The sequence below is a fragment of the Microcaecilia unicolor genome, chromosome 11 (assembly GCF_901765095.1).
Source record: "Microcaecilia unicolor chromosome 11, aMicUni1.1, whole genome shotgun sequence".
Taxonomy (NCBI): domain Eukaryota; kingdom Metazoa; phylum Chordata; class Amphibia; order Gymnophiona; family Siphonopidae; genus Microcaecilia; species Microcaecilia unicolor.
The window spans coordinates 26,375,156-26,395,351 of record NC_044041.1 but is presented as its reverse complement, the minus strand read 5'-3'; the positions used below and the strand labels follow the sequence as shown (position 1 = coordinate 26,395,351).

General features: G+C 47.2%; 1 protein-coding gene across 1 annotated transcript in view; it reads right to left on the bottom strand.

Moving 5' to 3' along the window:
- TRPV4 (transient receptor potential cation channel subfamily V member 4) overlaps window positions 1-20,196 on the bottom strand; it is a 165,465-nt gene that overhangs the window by 97,301 nt on the left and 47,968 nt on the right. Inside the window, 1 exon segment of the mRNA XM_030219409.1 lies at window positions 4,503-4,919. Coding sequence (XP_030075269.1) covers window positions 4,503-4,897 — 395 coding nt within the window. The 5' untranslated portion in view covers window positions 4,898-4,919.

Genomic DNA, 20,196 nt, shown 5'->3' with positions numbered 1-20,196 from the left:
TGTGCTGCCCTCGTATCACTGTGAGCTTTTCAATAATAAAAGATGGGGAGGGTCATTTAGGAAACTCATTATTTTACCTAATCGATATGCTGAGTACTTTATTTTAATTTTTATTCTTTGTCATTTGCATTTGACTTAATTTATATTTTGAGTATTTTAATTTAGTTTTATTGCTATTTCAGATTGACTTTTATGTCTTGCATATTTTGTATGTTCCAGTTGTAACCCACATTGATCACTGGGCTATCAATTTTGAAAAGAAATAAATAAATCTATTTTATGTCTCATATATTGCCTGCAAGCTCAAAAGCTACTGAAACAGTGTACATTTACGTATAGTAGTTTTTTTTCCTATAATCAAGCTGCGCTAGCAGTTCACGTACGGTAATGCCAATGGAGCCCATTCAAAATGAATTGGCTTTGTCGGCATTGCCGCACCGGGAATCTCTAGTGCAGCTGGATAAAAGAGGCCCTAAGGGGCTCTTTTACTATGCCGCATAAGCGTCTACGTGCGCCAAAATGGAGTTACCACCCGGCTACCGCATAGCTCTTGCGGTAGATTCATTTTTGGCGCACATCCAATACGCGCGGCTGAAAAATAATTTTTATTTTCGGATGCTCATACTGGGCATGCACCAAGTGGCATTTGACGCACGTAGGTCATTACCGCCCGGTTAGCGCGCTGAGTCTTTACCACTAGGTCAATGGCTGGCGGTAAGGACTCAAACCCAAAATGGGCCCGTGGCGATTTTCATTCTGCCGCACGCCCATTTTCAGCAAAACTTTTAAAGGCATTTTTTTGCAGGGGTACAGAAAAGTGATTCTGCGCACGCCCAAACATGCATCTACACTACCGCAGGCCATTTTTCAGCGCACCTTAGTAAAAGGACTCCCTAAGTTTGTACCTGAGGCAGTGAAGGGTTAAATGACATCCTCAAGATCACAAGGGGCAACAGTGGGATTGAACTGGGTCGGGTCGGTCTCTCTCTAAGTCTGGTAAAAAATGAATGACCATGCAGTGCTAACAGCCCTGAAACGGCTCATAGTTCAGCCCAAATCAGGTGATCGTGGTCACATTAACGACCTAAGCTGTGCTGGAAAGTTCCTGGTTTCTGAGAAGAATGACTTCATTTTTGTTTTCAGGATGGCTACACCCTGCCCTGCGGTACAGTCAGGAGCCCTTCTGATCAGACATGAATTGTGAGAGTCACAGGTCAGCCCAAATCTGTTCCAGCTTCCTGCCTCCCCGCAGTTACAACCAAGGTGTAACAGCATCTGTGTTATTAGATGTGCTGAGAAATTGCTCATGTTTAGTGACTATGGGAAAACGGTCATATACATCTGACCCAATGCTTGTAAATGACACATGTTATGGCACATACCAATGCATGATCGGAAAGCATCAAAAAGACACACCGAGAGTGGACCAAATGAAATTCTCAGACACTGCCCTTACAATTTTCCAGGGAAGGAATTCCATAAAGAAAGGAAGATGATACTAAAATTTGTACATAGGTAGCTTATATTGTACTTCCTTCCAGTCTCTGACCTCTAAGGTACAGACTGGAGAGGGATTTGAAGAAAAAGCTGCATTGTGGTTTTTAGGTTCTTCAGATTTAAATACTTGCAAATCTGTTTCCTCACATAAGAAATACTGTTACAGTGGAACAGCGATTATCCGACCACCAACTATCCGGTGTCCAATTATCTGGACCTGTGCACAGTGGCGTAGCTATGGGTGGGCCTGGATGGGAACCAGGGGCATAGCTGCTATGGGGCATAAATTTGGCCCTGGACCCCCCTACCGACGCCCCTCTCAACCCCCCCCCCCGCCAACCCGCCGTCGCCATCTGTACCTTTGCTGGCGGGGGACCTCCAACCCCCGCCAGCCGAAGTCTTCTTCCTGCATTTGGTTTCTTCCGAGTCTGATGTCCTGCTGCACGTACAACGTGCAGGATGCCAGACTCACAGAAACAGAATGAAGCCTTGCGATCTGTTTCTGTGAGTCTGACGTCCTGCACGTTGTACGTGCAGCAGGACGTCAGACTCAGAAGAAACCAAATGCAGGAAGAAGACTTCAGCTGGTGGGGGGGTTGGGTCCCCCGCCAGCAAAGGTATAGACGGTGACGGATGGCGGGCGGGTCGAGAGGAGGGGGGTCAAACTTGTTGGAGGTGCTGCTGGCGGCAGCAGGGGGTGTCGGCGATGGTGGCGAGGGGGGCTAAAATGTGCCCCCTCACCTCGGCTCTGACCCCCCCCCCCTCCCACCGCTGAAGTCCAGATACGCCCCTGGTGGGGACAGACCCACCCAGCAGCTGCACATCATTCCGCTGTCTCCCTCTCCTCCGCTGGTGGCCCAGAATCTTCCCCCATTGTACCTTCCCAGTGATTCATCTTCGCGGCCTGCCCTGGCCCCTCAGGTTTGTCCAAACATCTGGATTTTAGACTATCCGGACTGCCCTCTGCTGAGGTTAGTCCGGATAACTGGCGTCCTACTGTATTTTGTTTTATAGCCTGTACTCGCTTATTCACATGTTGCTCACTTATTCGATTTGTTAGAATTCTCAATTAAAATGTAAAGAAAAAAAAACCCCATGCTGCATTAGTATCGTGCCTGTGATCCCTTGGGTGTGCCTCCTGTCTCCAGGAGAAAATGCTCTGTCTTGTATAAGAGTTTATATAAACAAGAGAGAATACCTCATTCATACCTTCCAGATCTGTAAGGAGATACTGTTCAAACTGAATAAACTAAACATGGTAACCAAAAATATAAACATAAGTTATATATATATATATCTACTATAATAAAACGCAGCCTCAACGTTCTGAGGACACTGACGTCACTGAAGTCACTCACACACCGGTTCGTGGTTTCATGGTGGTGAAGCCACCACAACATCTTCATGCCCCGCCCTCGCGTCACACGTGATGACGTCGAGGGCGGAACACGAAAACAAATTTACTCCTCCCCTTTCAACAAATCCCAGCCGCCGCTGACGTGCACATGAACCCCGCCCCTTTCGCCACATAGCCCCGCCCACGGTAGCACACGCTTAACCTCACCAACCTCCCTCCCCCCCTGTCACCTCCCCTCCCCTTACGCGTGTCTCCCTGGTGGTACCTGTTCCGTCGGCCCAGGAAAGAAAGAGCCCCCTCTTTCCTCCCGTAGCGGTGGCTTCCTTGCTGCATGGTGTGGGAGTCCGGCTCTCGGCGTTTCAAAATGGCCGCCGAGAGTTCAAGCTGCCTCCCGAGACTTCAACTCTCGGCGGCCATTTTGAAATGCCGACAGCCGGACTCCCACACCATGCAGCAAGGAAGCCACCGCTACGGGAGGAAAGAGGGGGCTCCTTCTTTCCTGGGCCGACGGAACAGGTACCGGAAGGGGAGGGGAAGGGACTCCCGTGCCCGCTAGTGCCCATTTCATCGGCGCCAGAAACGGGCCATTTTTACTAGTATATCATAAGCAGCCTTGTTTTAAGGGAAATACGAACAGCCAAGCCTGCAGTCCAACTCATTCAATCACAGTTATTAAATGGAGGGTTGCCACTAGGGTTACCATATGTCCGGTTTTACCCAGACATGTCCTCTTTTTGAGGACATGGCCAGGCAACCGGGAGGATTTTGCCAGGACAAACGAGCAGGCTGGTGGACAGGCGGGCCCAGCGGTGTCCTATCCTCCCCTCCCCTTACTGTACTGCCCTGGTGGTCTAGTGACCTCCTCGGGGCAGGAAAGAGCCCCCGCTTTCCTGCCCGGAGCGCCTGCAGACTGTTTTTGCTGACTCCGGTCTCAGCGCCGATTCAAAATGGCAACTGAGAGTTGAAGCGGCCTCACGAGACTTCTGCAGAAGTCTTGCAAGGTCACTCTCGGTGGCCATTTTGAATCGGCGCCGATACGGGAGGCCGCAAGACAGTCTCCGCAGCTGTTCCGAGCAGGAAAGAGGGGGCTCTTTCCTGGCCCGAAGAGGTCACTAGACCACCAGGGTATTACAGTAAGGTAAGGGGAGGGGAGGATAGGACACCCTTAGGGGGGTGTGACGGGGGGCAGGGGTGTGTGAAAAGGGTGGAGCAGTATGTGACAGGGATGGGGTGGGGTGTGGCGCTATGTGATATGGGACAGGGTGGGGTGTGGCAAGGGCGGAGCATGTGTCCTCTTTTTGTGGGGAGCAAATATGGTAACCCTAGTTGCCACCTTACATAAACTCTGTTCCCTCTAAGCTGAGCGGGAACAGTCCACCTACAGTCCTGCCAGTGGAAGGTGCTGTCTATCACATTTTCAATAGTGAGGGACAGGCGAGTTCTGCAGGACTCCAGGGAACCTGCCCATCCCTAGTGACTGAAAACACAATATTGAAACATCACCACCTACTGGCAGCAATGCAACTGGAGGACTCCCCCTCAGCTTAGAGGGAACAGTGGACATAAAGCCAAGAGAAAATCCAGGAAACAGATGAGCTGAGTTTGAATTGCAAAACTCGATCCTGTCTCAGAAGCAGCTGCCACTTACTCAGCATTGATCTTTCTCCGTCGCCGTTTATTCTCTGTAGGGTGGTGGTAGTACGTCCCATAATCAAATAATGAGTCCATCGGAGCTTTCTTAGGCGCTGGGGTCACTGACGATTCGTAAATGGTAGATTCTAAGAGATCCATGGGGTTGGATATTCCTTTTTTAAAAGCTCCCTGGAACTTCATCCTAAGGTTTTGCTTATTGTCCCCGGTGGCCTGGGGAGTCCGTGGTGGATCAGTGGAAGGAGTACCATCCTCATTTTCAAAGAGATTGGCCAGCGAGGAGAGAGGAAAGGAGTCGTTTTGGGGTGAGTCCTCTTCTTTCTCAGCCTCACCATCCACAGAGGTGTTTACTTTGGGGGAGTCCTCCGAATCTGTCGTTCTCACTTTGGACATGCCTGTAATTTTCAAAGCGGGCCTGTAAAGGAAGGGAGAAAAAAAGAATTGTTTTAACTTCTTAATTGAGGGAAACTGCGTTGTATTTTACACCAATATGTCAATGAACAGTGGAATATTACGGATATAGAATATTCCAGTGGTTCCCAAACCTGGTCCTAGAGGCACCCCAGCCAGTCAGGTTTTGGGGTTATTCACTATGAATATTAATGAGAGAAATTTGCAGCCAAAAAACAGGCCCCGAAGCCCTTTGTCTGCTTGCATGCCCTTAAATTTAAGAGTTTAGTGAAATTTTGAGAAAAAAAATGTATGCACTCAGCCTTAGTACATTTTCAAAGAGGCCAGTTTATAAACATAACTCTCAAAGTTAGGAGCATAAAGCCTTTGAATATCGAGCCTCCTGTTTATGTTTCATTTAACTCTGTGCCCAGTGAGTTTCACAGAGCATCACCTAGAGCTCCTTTTACCAAGCTGCGGCAACAGGGGGCCGGTGCTGGCATCAGTGCGTGTTTTACATGCTCACCGAGGCCCCCTTTTACCGCAGCTGGTAAGAAGGAAATCTCGCCTTCCTGTGGGAAATGGCCGTATGACAAGTAAAGCAGTTGCCGCATGACCATTTCAGGGGGGGGGGGGGAGGGAATCCTTACCACCACCACAGAAGTGGCGGTAAGGATTCCCACGTTAACCCAGCGGTAACCGGGCAGTGTGTGGCAATGCCAGATTACCGCTGGGTACACGCCAGTGCTACAAAAATGACTACATTTTTGTAGCACCGGAAATGACACCGCGAAAGGGCGGTACTTCCTGTATAGCGAGCCCGCGTTGGGCTTACCCCTGCTTAGTAAAAGGAGCCCCCTAGTCTTTTTTTTTTCTTGATGATATATTTATTATCAAGCCATAAAATACAGACAGTAGCCATTTAGCTCATTATCGTAATACAGGTTTCCATCATCACTGTCCCATAGTCTTAATTCTACTTGAAAGGATAAATAACCATCCTAAATAATAAAACGCACCTCCAACATTCTGAAGCCGACTGCATGGCTGAGGCATTCCTGCTCTCTGTATCCATCTCCTGAATTGACATCACGTACTTCCGGGTTCGTCACAAGCAGAAGTGACCAACCACAGGAGGTTTCTCGGCTTCAGAATGTTGGAGGTGCATTCTATTAAATAGGATTGGTCAGTTCCTTGAAGCACAGCCAGAGCTCAGTGTCCTGCACAGTAACGCTCAGACACCAGAGAGAGAGAGAGGGGGGGCCTGACACCAGAGAGAGGGAGGGAGGGGGGGCCTGACACCAGAGGGGGGGAGGTATCTCTGTCACACACACTCTCTCTCTCTCTCTCACAGTCAATGTCTTTCTCTCACTCTCACACACTGTCTCTCACACACACTATGTCTCACACTGTATCACATTCACTCTCTATGTGTCACACAGTCACTCACACACTCTCTTGGTCTCATACACTCAGTCTCACAGAGAGTCTGTGTCTCACACACACACACTCTCTCACTCGCACACACTGTATCTGTGTGAAACACACACTCTCTCTCTCTCACACTGTGTCTCACATACGCACTTGCACACACTCTCATTCTCACACACACACACACTCTCTCTCTCACAGACACGCTAGCACCCAGACTCTCTCTCTCTCTCATACACACACACATACACACACACACTTGCACATTCACTCTCTCTCTCATACACACTCCGAGGAAAACCTTGCTAGCGCCCGTTTCATTTGTGTCAGAAACAGGCCTTTTTTACTAGTTCCTACTAATTTGTTCCACACCACTCGTGGTTGTATGAATTCTATCATAATCCCATCTCCCTCGAAGGAAGAAATGTAGAAATGTATTCCTGGCCTTAGTAACCGCTCCAAACTGCTGGCAGGTATCTGAATTCATCCAATATACATTTTGCTTCACATTTCAAAGGTCTCTTATGGCAAAGTGCAATGAAACCCACAGACCAAGTTTTCCCCAGATGTGGTTCCTCAGGCCACACCCTACAGAAATTGCAGAACAAGGCCTTTCTTTCATTGGTCCTAAAAATACACCCAGAGTAATCATACCATGTCATTTTCGATTCGGTGGTAGCTATGTTTAACAAGGCCTAATACAAGGCCTTCAGTACAGAGATTTTTTAAAAGCATAAGTTCTCCGCTTTGATGGATAACACACGTTTGATTACACAGCTTGTGATTAAAAAGAACAGTGTGGCAGAAACGCAATGTCACAACAAGGTTGTACTACACTTCTGAGCCATTTTTATCCATCACAGGGCCCGCACTATAATTTTGCGGCCTGTGTATCTAAGCAGTAAAGTGCAGCTCGAGTCAAAATATTTATCCAATTTGCTGTAAGTTGTGTTTCGCATGACTGAGGCAGCAATAGAAAGCATATCTGCTGTATGGCTGGCCAGTCATGGTAGACAGAGCTCATTGCAAAGGACAGATAAATTTGAAAAATAATGCTCACAGGCGTTTTATTTTTGAACTGTATCTACTTCAGATTAGACAGGCAGTATTTACAGTCCCAGTGGCGTAGCCAAGGGTGGGCCCAGGCCCACCCACTTTGAGCTCAGACCCACCCAGTAGCAGCACACATATGATGTGGCTGGCAGGGATCCCCAAGCCCCACCAGCCAAGAACTCCCAACAACTGCCTCTCCTGCATACAGTGGGGGAAATAAGTATTTGATCCCTTGCTGATTTTGTAAGTTTGCCCACTGACAAAGACATGAGCAGCCCATAATTGAAGGGTAGGTTATTGGTAACAGTGAGAGATAGCACATCACAAATTAAATCCGGAAAATCACATTGTGGAAAGTATATGAATTTATTTGCATTCTGCAGAGGGAATAAGTATTTGATCCCCCACCAACCAGTAAGAGATCTGGCCCCTACAGACCAGGTAGATGCTCCAAATCAACTCGTTACCTGCATGACAGACAGCTGTCGGCAATGGTCACCTGTATGAAAGACACCTGTCCACAGACTCAGTGAATCAGTCAGACTCTAACCTCTACAAAATGGCCAAGAGCAAGGAGCTGTCTAAGGATGTCAGGGACAAGATCATACACCTGCACAAGGCTGGAATGGGCTACAAAACCATCAGTAAGACGCTGGGCGAGAAGGAGACAACTGTTGGTGCCATAGTAAGAAAATGGAAGAAGTACAAAATGACTGTCAATCGACAAAGATCTGGGGCTCCACGCAAAATCTCACCTCGTGGGGTATCCTTGATCATGAGGAAGGTTAGAAATCAGCCTACAACTACAAGGGGGGAACTTGTCAATGATCTCAAGGCAGCTGGGACCACTGTCACCACGAAAACCATTGGTAACACATTACGACATAACGGATTGCAATCCTGCAGTGCCCGCAAGGTCCCCCTGCTCCAGAAGGCACATGTGACGGCCCGTCTGAAGTTTGCCAGTGAACACCTGGATGATGCCGAGAGTGATTGGGAGAAGGTGCTGTGGTCAGATGAGACAAAAATTGAGCTCTTTGGCATGAACTCAACTCGCCGTGTTTGGAGGAAGAGAAATGCTGCCTATGACCCAAAGAACACCGTCCCCACTGTCAAGCATGGAGGTGGAAATGTTATGTTTTGGGGGTGTTTCTCTGCTAAGGGCACAGGACTACTTCACCGCATCAATGGGAGAATGGATGGGGCCATGTACCGTACAATTCTGAGTGACAACCTCCTTCCCTCCGCCAGGGCCTTAAAAATGGGTCGTGGCTGGGTCTTCCAGCACGACAATGACCCAAAACATACAGCCAAGGCAACAAAGGAGTGGCTCAGGAAGAAGCACATTAGGGTCATGGAGTGGCCTAGCCAGTCACCAGACCTTAATCCCATTGAAAACTTATAGAGGGAGCTGAAGCTGCGAGTTGCCAAGCGACAGCCCAGAACTCTTAATGATTTAGAGATGATCTGCAAAGAGGAGTGGACCAAAATTCCTCCTGACATGTGTGCAAACCTCATCATCAACTACAGAAGACGTCTGACCGCTGTGCTTGCCAACAAGGGTTTTGCCACCAAGTATTAGGTCTTGTTTGCCAGAGGGATTAAATACTTATTTCCCTCTGCAGAATGCAAATAAATTCATATACTTTCCACAATGTGATTTTCCGGATTTAATTTGTGATGTGCTATCTCTCACTGTTACCAATAACCTACCCTTCAATTATGGGCTGCTCATGTCTGTCAGTGGGCAAACTTACAAAATCAGCAAGGGATCAAATACTTATTTCCCCCACTGTACCTTGTAAATAGCAGATCTTCACCTGCAGCAAGCAGCGACTGATACGTACTGTTCGCACCGACCCCACAGCCTTCCTTCTGATGTATTCCCACCTATGTGGAAACAGGAAGTTGCATCAGAAGGCAAGCTGTGGGACCAACATGAGCTGTGTGTATTAGTTGCTGCTCGCTGCCGGTGAAAACCTGCTACTTAAAAGGTATGCGGGGGAGGGGGGATGTTTGAGAGACCATATGGCATGCAGGCGAGAGAGGGAGAGACAACATCACTTGTGGGACAGGGTGGAGTTCTGCCCACCCATCTTAGGCCCAGGCCCACCCAACATTGGTCCATTTTGGACCTGAGACCTTACCGCCACCCACTGACTTAGCGGTAAGGTCTCAGGCGTTAACCAGGCGGTAATCTTCAGCGCACGTACAATGCCGATTACTGCCTGGTTAGAGCCATGTGCCAGAAAATAAAATATATTTTCTGGCGCGCGTACTGGACACGCGTAAAAAATGAAGTTACCGCCTAAGCCACGCGGTAGCTGGGTGTGGTAGCTCCGAATTGGCGTGCATTGGGCACACGTAGGCGCTTACGTGGCTTAGTAAAAGGGCCCCTAAATTGGTAACACTAAAACTCTAAAAACTATATATAATGGTGCTGGTCCATTGGCCTCATTGAAGCTCCACCACAATCTGTCTCATTATTTCAGGAGCTGAAGTTTGTGTGGGCCCAGCAGCAGGCATGGCAGCCATTTCAGGGCAGCCCTCAGCTGCTGTGCCTTCCAGAGGAGCTGCTGGGGTGAGGGCTGTTTCAGCGCCCCTTCTTCCCCCTCCAGTTTTTGTTGTTGTTTTTTTTATTTGTACCCCGCACTTTTTCCCACTCATGGCAGGCTCAATGCGGCAGGCAATGGAGGGTTAAGTGACTTGCCCAAAGTCACAAGGAGCTGCCTGGGCCGGGAATCGAACTCAGTTCCTCAGGACCAAAGTCCACCACCCTAACCACTAGGCCACTCCTCCACTGTTGCTACTACTTGAGATTCTACATGGATCACCAATGTGGCCGCGCAGGCTTCTGCTTCTGTGAGTCTGACGTCCTGCACGTACGTGCAGGACGTCAGACTCACAGAAACAGAAGCCTGCGCAGCCTTCTACATGGAATGTTGCTAGTGGAATAGCAACATTCCATGTAGAATCTCCAATAGTAGCAACATTCCATGTAGAATCTCCAATAGTATCTCTTTTATTTTTGTTACATTTGTACCCTGCGCTTTCCCACTCATGGCAGGCTCAATGCGGCTTACATGGGGCAATGGAGGGTTAAGTGACTTGCCCAAAGTCACAAGGAGCTGCCTGGGCCGGGAATCGAACTAGTTCCTCAGGACCAAAGTCCACCACCCTAACCACTAGGCCACTCCTCCACATAATTTATGCCTACAAGAGGCATGACCTTCCAGGGGTTCACCCGCTCCTTGGCCTCTGGATGTATCAGGTTGCGGGCCTGTTGTGGGGTGACTGGCACCATCCAGGGTCCATTTCCACTTCCTCCCACGCTCTGTTGGGGGCACCCTGGTCCTTGGCAGCCTGACCTGGGGTGGCCTGATCCACTTTGATATTAATTTAAAAGGCAGTATTTCAAAATTCAAAAAAAAGAAATACAATTCAGAAATGTCCACATTGAAAGAAAACGCAGATACTTTAAAAAGCACCAGCGGGAGTTGATCATTTCTATGAACAGCTCAGTAAACAAAAACTTGTTTCTGGCTCTCACACAGCGTCAATAGAAGCCAGACTTTCTGTGATGACAGTTTAATCTTTATTAAAGAAAAAGCTTTCCAAAATAAGACAGATTAACGTTCACCTAATCAGAAAAAGAATGAATCCGTGAGGGTAAGTGTGCCAACAATTCTTCCAGAGAAAACTCTATGCACCAGAGCACAAACTGCACCAGTTTCACACTAGCAGGCTCCCCAGTGAAAACACAGGGGATGCTTTCATGGACAATTTTTGTACTTCAAGAAAACTTTTTTTAAAGTTTGTTACCTAGTTTACCGTGGTTTATTTCAAAAGAATACACAAGAAGAAGAGAAATACCCTTCCCCCTCATTTTGTAACTTTAGTGCCTAAATTTAAGCGCCAATTGCAAGATTAAGATTATAGAATACCTAGCACTTAAGCTCGTGAATGTATGCTTATGCATGTAAGTGCTAAGTTGGACACTAAGCAGTATTCTATAAATGACATAAGCACATAATCGTTGCCATGCTGGGGCAGACTGAAGGTATATCAAGCCCAATATACTGTTTCAAACAGTGGCCAATCCAGGCCACAACTACCTAGCAAGATCCCAGAACAGTAAAACAGATTTTATGCTGCTTATCCTAGAAATAAGCAATGGATTTTCCCCAAGTCCATTTTAATAAGGGCTTATGGACTTTTCTTTTAGGAAATTATCCAGACCTTTTTAAAACCCTGCTAAGCTAATGGCGTTTATCACATTATCTGGAAACAAATTCCAAAGTTTAATTACACTATTTCTTGAGTCGGACACCATGGACCCTGAGGCAGAATTCGAAACTTGGGCCGAAGTCGGGCCGTGGAGGGTGTTGATTCGACCGCAAGACTAAGAGATAAGTGTATTTTTCAGAACCATTAAGAGTGTTATTTGGTTCCAATAGCTCAACCTTTGAGATATAGGAGGTTTTTATGCCCATGATGATTTAAGGGACCTCCCTAATGTTGTAAAGATCAACGATGGAGTACTCCCTTTGCATTTGAGGCTTTTCCTCCATACTAAACAATCCTTGAGCACATTGTTATTTCACTTGGATATCTTTAGAGTTTATCAGAATCTGATTTTGTGATATTCCAATAGGTCTGTTTTGATATTTAAATTATTCTTACATTTAGGCATGGCCATTTACACCAATGGAAATGTGGTGCATATACTCGCATCCAAATTAGATGCCGATCCCACCTTATTCTATAACTGTCCATGTAAATGAGAGGAACATCCCCAATCCACCCATGACCCTCCCATTTCCATACCCCCTTCTTGACTCATGCCTAAATTTACACGTGTACATTTTAATTAATTCTAATTAGTGCCAATAATTGCTTGTTAAAACCTCAATTACTGGCACTAATTAGCTCATTATTCAGTTAAATTGCACACATAAATTGGGCATGTACCCAAATGTGTGTGTGTCATTTTTAGTACTCTTTATAGAATTCGGGGGTTAATGACTACAGTTAGCCATGAGCATTTACACCAGCCATGGAACTAGCATAATTGCTCAAGCCTAAAGTTACGCACGTAAATACGGATTACGCTAGTATTCTATAATGGCAATTGTGCACGGAATTGCTAGTATAGAATTGGCGCTTAGCTGAAGTTTCAAGTTTATTAATAGTTTGCTATATTTCCCTACAGGAAGGCCTTCAGGGCGGTTTGCAAAATTAATATGCTAGAAAAAAGCAGTCAAGTATAGAAAATGACAGAGGAGGCATGGGAGGAACATAGAGAGGGAGAGGATATAGAGAAGTCATATGCTGTTAGACAGGGTCTTTGGCCCATGCTGCTCTGTAGTAATAGCCCTAAGGGATATCATTATGGTTAAAAGCATCCTTAAGGACAAAATGTTTTTAGGGCGGTATGGAATTCAGCAAGGTTAGGTGTGGAGCGTAGGGTAATAGGCAAAGCATTCCAAAGTGTAGGCGCCCCCACCTACGCGCCTTCCTCCACTGCTGGTCTCGGCCCTAGCCTTCATGGCGCAATCCATGCCTCCACAGATGACCCAGGTCCAGGGCTCACAGGCCACGGTGTCGCAGCGAGCTGTTAGCAGGATTTCTCCCAGTTGCGTTTTGCAATTTCATTTTATGAAGACTATTGTTTACATCAAAAGCTGCTTGTTGGGACTACAACTGCCTTGATGACTTATTCCTTTAATGGATCCTTTAAAGAACCACGGTAATTTCCGTGGTTCAACATTGGACTTATCAATACAGGAGAATGTGGATTTGGTGCTCCGGATGCTTTGTGTTATCTAGAAGCGGGTATAATCTTCCTAAAAACATTTATTGAAGACTATTTATACAAATGTTGGTTGAGAGTATATACAGTTGACAGGAAGTTTTTGTATAATGAGTGGTTATTTAACACATCTGGACTATATTGATGTCATGGGGGTCTTAAACAGGATTTGTAATAAATCACAATATATTATGTTGTTTGCAATAAATAAGTGTGTAAAAAAACTATTCTTTCTAGTGTATAACTGTGTACATTGTATAACTGAAGAATAGTTACAGTGGAAGTTCCCCCCCAAAAAACGTTTGCATATTGTCATGAAAAGATTTAGACCGGATGAGTCAAAGAACAGCTGATGTAATGTAGGGTGTAAGGGGTCTGGGAAAGATCCGACTGAAAGAGTGCTGAGTCAGGGGCTCAAGGAGGAGGTATTCTTAAGGAAGAGAAATGTTCACTCTCAGGTTCCTAGTACACATGAGATTCGCCCCCTAGTGGCTAAGAAACCGGCCGGAATATTGAGTAGGGGAAGGAACTACCATTCCCAGGATGCATCACATCCTAGGCAAAACTTGCAGGAGCTGGAGGGTGGGAAGGATGATTGGGAAATGGTCTCTGATCAGGGTGATGAGGAGCAGCTGTGGATACCCTGTGGGGAGGAGGCTATGGAGTATGATAAGATGGAGGCAGTAGAGGGGCTGGAGGAGTGTATGGAGATTTCAGCTCTAGCACGGACCCAAGGGGGTAAAGTAAAAGGTTTCCTGTCTGCTACAATACCAAAACGGTTTAGGACTGGGGAAAGAAGGTTGATGCAGTGGGGAAGAAGCCTGTGGAGGATGTTAGCCTGATGTATTACATGTGAGGAAAAGGAGCATTATGGAAGAAGGGGAGGTGGGGAGAAGTGAAATTAAAAACTGTCTTGTTGAATGATTTGAGACTGTGAGAGGGAATGCACGGAGGGTGCAAATCTGGTGGAACTGACAAACTGCTGAGGAGTTAAGCAGCCTCAGAAGTAGCTGGACACTTATTAAGACTTCCTAAGGAAGGGAGCTGGACTGTGTTAGAAAAGGGGAACCTATAAGGGTGTGCCCTAGGTGACCAAAATTATAAGAAGCCTTGCAGTTGCTGTGCATTTTGTTGGAGCTTGCCGTAAAATACTGAAGGGTGACTGCCATTCAGAAAGGGTGCCAGAGCCAGCGAGTACAGAGCAAGGACCGGACGGTGGTTGGAGCCTTCTAGCCAATGGTGAAGCCAGGAAAGCTAAGCAGAAGCAGCCCAGGTCTATCACCAGAAGGGGCATAGGCGCCCGGTATAAGAGGCTTGGGGAGGCTAAGCCTCCCCAGCCACAAGCCACAAGCGTCTCTCTCTCTCTCTCTCTCTCTGTTGCTGCCGGTAGCAGCATGCCAATCTTATTACAGCTTGCTAGCTTCGGGGCTTCTCGGCCTGACGGCATGACGTGCCCTGCCTCCTCTGACCAGTCTTCCTTATGATGCGTCCAGCCCTCACGGAAGTAGGAAGGCTGGTCAGAGGAGGCGGGGCACGTCATGCCGTCAGGCCGAGAAGCCCCGAAGCAAGCTAAATAAGGTTGGCGTGCATTATTTGGGTGTGATATGCGTTAAGGGGAAAAAAAGCAATCAACTGTTAAAACATCCTCTGCCCCTTCCTCCTCTCCCAGCACCGAATGGACTCGACCGGCAGTGGGGCTGCGCTCCCAAGAGAGCGGGGAAAACACCTCTCACTCACCAGCCGCTCGCATGCGACATTTAGCCCCGCCCCCTTATTTAAGGGGGGGCCCTGTCCACGCCTCCTATGGCGCCAGACTCGGCTGGCTCGAGCGCACATCTAAAATCCCGCCATTTAGCTAGCCTACTAGCGGTAGCGTCTCCATCTTGGGGGGAAAAGGCAAAAGCAAGGCGGGAAGTGGAAGGGAAGTGGCCTCCAGGCAAAGAGACAGAAGGATAACGAAAACACATAGTGGTGAGTGTGCGGGCGGGCAAAAAAATAATACAAATACAATGAAAACCCAAACCCATGGTGGTGAGGTGGAAAAGAAATGCCGAATGTGGTGTATCTGTGGGGGCCAGGTTGTGACAGAAAAGGGACAGCTTAAAATGCCATGGAGGAAGATGGAAATGGACTAAAAATGGGAGAAACTGGCTAGAAGCAAAATCCCGTAGCCTATAGGGACAGGACTAGATCATGATGGTAGAATTAGACATGAGTGTTGTCAGACAATTATGGATGTAAACCCCGCCCCTGGCCCCACCCCCTAACCCCGCCCCTTTAGCCTCCCCAAACAGTTGGGCCACCGACCGCCTATGAGAAGGGGGACCTGGTGGCAAGGGACATGTAGTAAATTAAGAGGATGAAGAGCATAAGGTCCTGGAAGGTGTATAAAGGTATAGAAGATTGGATAGGTTTGTGGGTAAGAATAAGTATCTTATATGACTGTGATGCAGTGTTTTACAGAGAGCCAATGCTTTTGAATAAGAAGATCGCCTCATCCCAGCGCTTAACTTCAGGCGGTCTTCATAGAATTATCCTTACATTTCTATTTATGGCTGAGTCCTTGTGTATCATTCCCTAGGGTTAATTTCAGAAATCTTTTCCCAATATTGGGAAAACAAAACTACATTTCTATATTTAGGAAATGTTCTCCGTCCCTCTTAAAATTGTATAACTTGCTAATGCGTCCTGCTTGCCAGGCAAACCAGCATTTTAAGACATATGCATCCTTTTAATCAAGTTTGCCATCAGTTGCAACACACGAGTGGTCCCATGCCACTTCCTCTTTGTCTGGTTGCTATTTTATTTTTCTGAGAAAACTCACAAGGGCCATCTTTAAAGCTCCACCAGCTGTCGAGCTCCAACTCAAGTCAGCTGCTGTGCTTCTAGGCAATGATCTGGAGCCAGTTCCCCCCAACCCAGTACTCCCAGTGTAGAAGAAGATGAGAAATGCAAGGCAGCTGACCAGATCCGCTCCTGATTTTACCACACTGCATGCCGGACCTTGGAGCTCTGATTTCTCTAAGAAAAGAGGCTCCCTGGAAAAATTGTTATCCGCTGATGTCATCAAGTGGTGGGACTAGGTCACAAGCCAAACCTCAGTTCCCCTTTTTTAATGGGAACTATGAAAGAAGATCTCATTCTCTACAAAACTCGAACAAAACCCTGTACCCTGCAAAAGTAAATCAGTGCACAAGGCCATTAAGGGAGTAATGGTATAAGGGAACCTTCTTTTAGGTACGCTGATGCCACGCGGTGAGACCCTATTCTATGATGGCAACTGGATGCCCAGAGTTTTGTTAATACTATCACAATCCAGGTTCAAGGCACCTAAAATCTAGGCACCCACATTACACCACTCACAGACCTCAATAAACTGCGGGCATGTGTAAGTGACAGCAGACCCCCCTATGCCCCTCCCACACTCTGCCCATGTGAATGCCCCCTTGCATTTACACGAAATGCCCTGTGCCTTTTACACAGGCCCTTAACGATTAGAGCTTAGCTGCTTTGCTGCCATTTACGCTTGCAAGCGTACATCAACCTGCGAAAGTGACAATATTCTGTATATTTATATACGCAAATAGCACGTAACATAGGCACTAAAATATAGGCACGTTATGCACATAAACGTTTAGAATACTAGCAAATATGCGTGCACGTTCCAATCTTTCACCTAAGTGCTATTCTGTAAATACACACACATCTTGCATTGCGTGAATTTGCAAGCAGCAAACAAGTGGAAAGAGAATGGCTAGGACTCACGTGTATGCACATATCTTATAGCAGGGCTTCTCAACCCAATCCTCGGGGCACACCAAGTCCCATCAGATTTTTAGGATATCCAATGAATATGCATGAGATATGGCATACACTTCCTCCTTGGTATGCAAATCTATCTCGTACATATTCATATCCAATGGGGGATGGTGTGCCCCAAGGACTGGATTGAGAAGGCCTGCCCAGCATCTTTTCTCTGTGTCCCTTTCCCATCCCTTGTCCAGGGTATCCCCTCTATTCCCCCCCACCCCGGGGCCAACATCTCTCTTCCCTGCTCAGCCTTGCAGGCCAGCATATCTTTCTCTCCCTCCCTCCCTCCATTGGTCCTGTGTCTCTCACTCAGTCTCGCTCTCTTTTTCCTTCACTCCCCACTTCCCCCACCGTGGGTCCGGGATCTCTCCTCCTCTACAGTCCAGTCTCTCACTCTCTTCCCTCCACTCTAGCATCTCACTCCTTTTCTTTCCCCCCCCCCCCCCTCACTGTCTGGCTTGATCTGGTATCTCCCTGACCACCCTCCCCCGTGGATCTGGCATCTCTCCCTCTGTCCCACCCAACAATGGGTCTGGCATCTCTTCTTCTCTCCTCCCTCCCCCCATCCTGTGGGTCTGGCAGCTCTCCCTCCCTCCCCCCCCCCCCCCCAAGTCCTCACAAACCAGTGAGTCATAGACATTGCTAAAGAGGCGTTGCTGCTTCTGGCCAGTCCTTCTCTCTGCTTAGCCCCACACACAGGAAGTTGCATCAAAAAATGCAGGACCAAGCCGAGAGAAGATCTAGTAGCTGGAAGCAGTAGCGCATCTTTAGTGCTACCCACGACTCGCTGGTTTTTGAGGACCAGGGAAGGGGAGGAGGAGATGCTACTGGAGATGGAGGGGAGGGGAGGCAGAGAATTGCCGGACCTGCAGGAGGGAAGGGAGGGAGGGAGAGTGAACTGCTGGACTGTGGGGGCAGCCGGGAGCCAATGCATGAGATCGTGCCCCTTAAGCATATGAGCTGGAGAAGGGGCCAGAATGTGTGTGACTTGGTATGTCTATGATCTATTAAGTCGAACGATGTGGAGAGGTCTAAGCAGAGAAGAACAATGTTTTGTGTTGGTCAAGATATTGAAGTTAAAAGAGAAATTCTGTACATCTGAGGAGCAGAATCTGCAGGTTAGAAAGATGCCACCAGGGCCAGCCTTAGCAATTGATGGGCCCTGTGAGGACTAGTTTGGTGCCCTCCCCCCACCCCCCTTTGAGACTTAAGATTTCAAATGAGGTGGCAGGTGTCAATCCCTTTTGACTCCACCACTACCCCAGTCAGAACACCTGAAAGGCAGTCTGTTGGGGTTGGGGTAGCAGGCTAGATCCTGGTGCTAGCGTCAATTGAATCAATGATCTTTCCAGTCAACTCTGCTTGGCAGAAATGACTAACTGGGAAGGTGAGAAGGATTGTCTCCTGGGGTCCTGCCTGGTTCATACTTGGAAAAGTTGGTGCTACAGCAGGGCCCCACCCTCATAACGTGTGAGAGGACTGGAGGTGAAGCTGAAAAGGCAATAAAATGGCGCTATCCTTCTGAGAAGAGTGAAGCCAAAGGGCGAGGGAGGAGATGTAAGGGCAGGAAAGCAATGCAGTGAGAGGAGAGGAGAGTGACAATGCTGAGGAGCATAATTACCTAGGAGGAGAGAAGGAGATGGCAAGGGAGATGGAGACGGAAAGAGAAAATAAGCTTTAACTTTTGGTCAGCTGCCAGTTGCAAAGCTGACTCAGGTAAGTACGGGGCCCCTAGGAGCGTGGGTCCCTGTGCATCCAGGGCCTCTGCTGAAGGCCGGCCCTGGACGCCACTTCAACTTACCTCCTGATTGGCCATGTACAAAATCACTCGACTCCCACCTTATCCTCTGAAAACAAGCCACATTGTCACAGAGTTCTGTCTATAATTTCTGTCTTATTTTCACCCTGTGATGGTCGTTGAAAGGAGGAGGGAGAGATACTAACATGTTTCAAACACTGAAGTAAATTCAACCCCTTCCGTAACAAAGATGCAGACATAGTTTACATGTACTGGGGACGGGCTCAATGTTGGCTTTATATTATAATGCACAAATTGTATATCCCTGTGTTTTGCAGTACCATCTTTTTGTTATAAAAAGTGTCATTTATTTTAAAGAAAAAAAAACATGGCCTTTAATTGCATGTCTAAGACATTTACCACTCTTTACTTTCAAATGGACAAAGTGGGAGCCATGGGGACTGACTTGGGAGTAGTTTAAAACCATAGTTTAGTCTAGCAACCTAAATTTTCTATTCTGGTAGCTCCTGTAGAAGAGTTTGGGATTTCTTAAACTGCATATGATTATGGTTAAGCTTGAGAAATTGAAAGAAATGACACCTTTGTTAACCTGAAGCCCACAGCATACAATGAGCAGTCATTATTCCCATTCCATGGAGAGAACTTTGTCAGCCAGATTCCAGTATTGCCTTTCCTCCTTTCTCCTGCTCTCAGGAACTGGAAGTGCAGGCTAGTTACACCTCTCATCATGCGACCTTGAACAAGGCACTTAACCGTCAATTTTCCAAGGGGTTTAGGCTGCTAACTTACAAGCAGATGAACCAACCCAATGAAGATGTTGCAGGTTAGCAGCCATTTTAGACTACAATTAGCTATGGATGTGGATGAACTTCTGGTTCATCTGCATTTCTAACTAAATTTCTTGTGAATTCCCAGCCATGGCGTCACATGAGAAATTTCAGCAAAAAAAAAAAAAGTCCTCTTTTGCATGGCAGCAGGTCTAAAGAAGCCACTGGCTCCATATTAAAGGTTCCCCAGACAGGAACCTCAAATCCCTCATAGGCTGGTAGAGCACGTCCCTTCTCCTCCCCATTCAAAATCACAGCTCAGCTTTTTAAAAAATATGCCAGCTGATATTCAAAAGCGAATTAACCGTCTGGAAACGGCCGCCGACCAGTTAACTCGCTTGGTCACAGTTATCTGGTCATTTACAGCGGCACGTAACCAGTCATCCTTGCTTAAAATGGCCAGTTAGCACCGACCTTAAAGCCAGCTCTGTCAGGGGCATTCCGGGGCTGGAGTCCGGTTAGGTCCCGATATTCAGACTTCACCAGCCAGGTATGCCACATAAATAAGACCGAATAAATAGCTGTCCTGTCTTTATGCACTAACCCATGGCCGGTTAAGTCTGAATATTAACTTACATAAGACTAGCCAGTGTCACTATGCTCATATCAG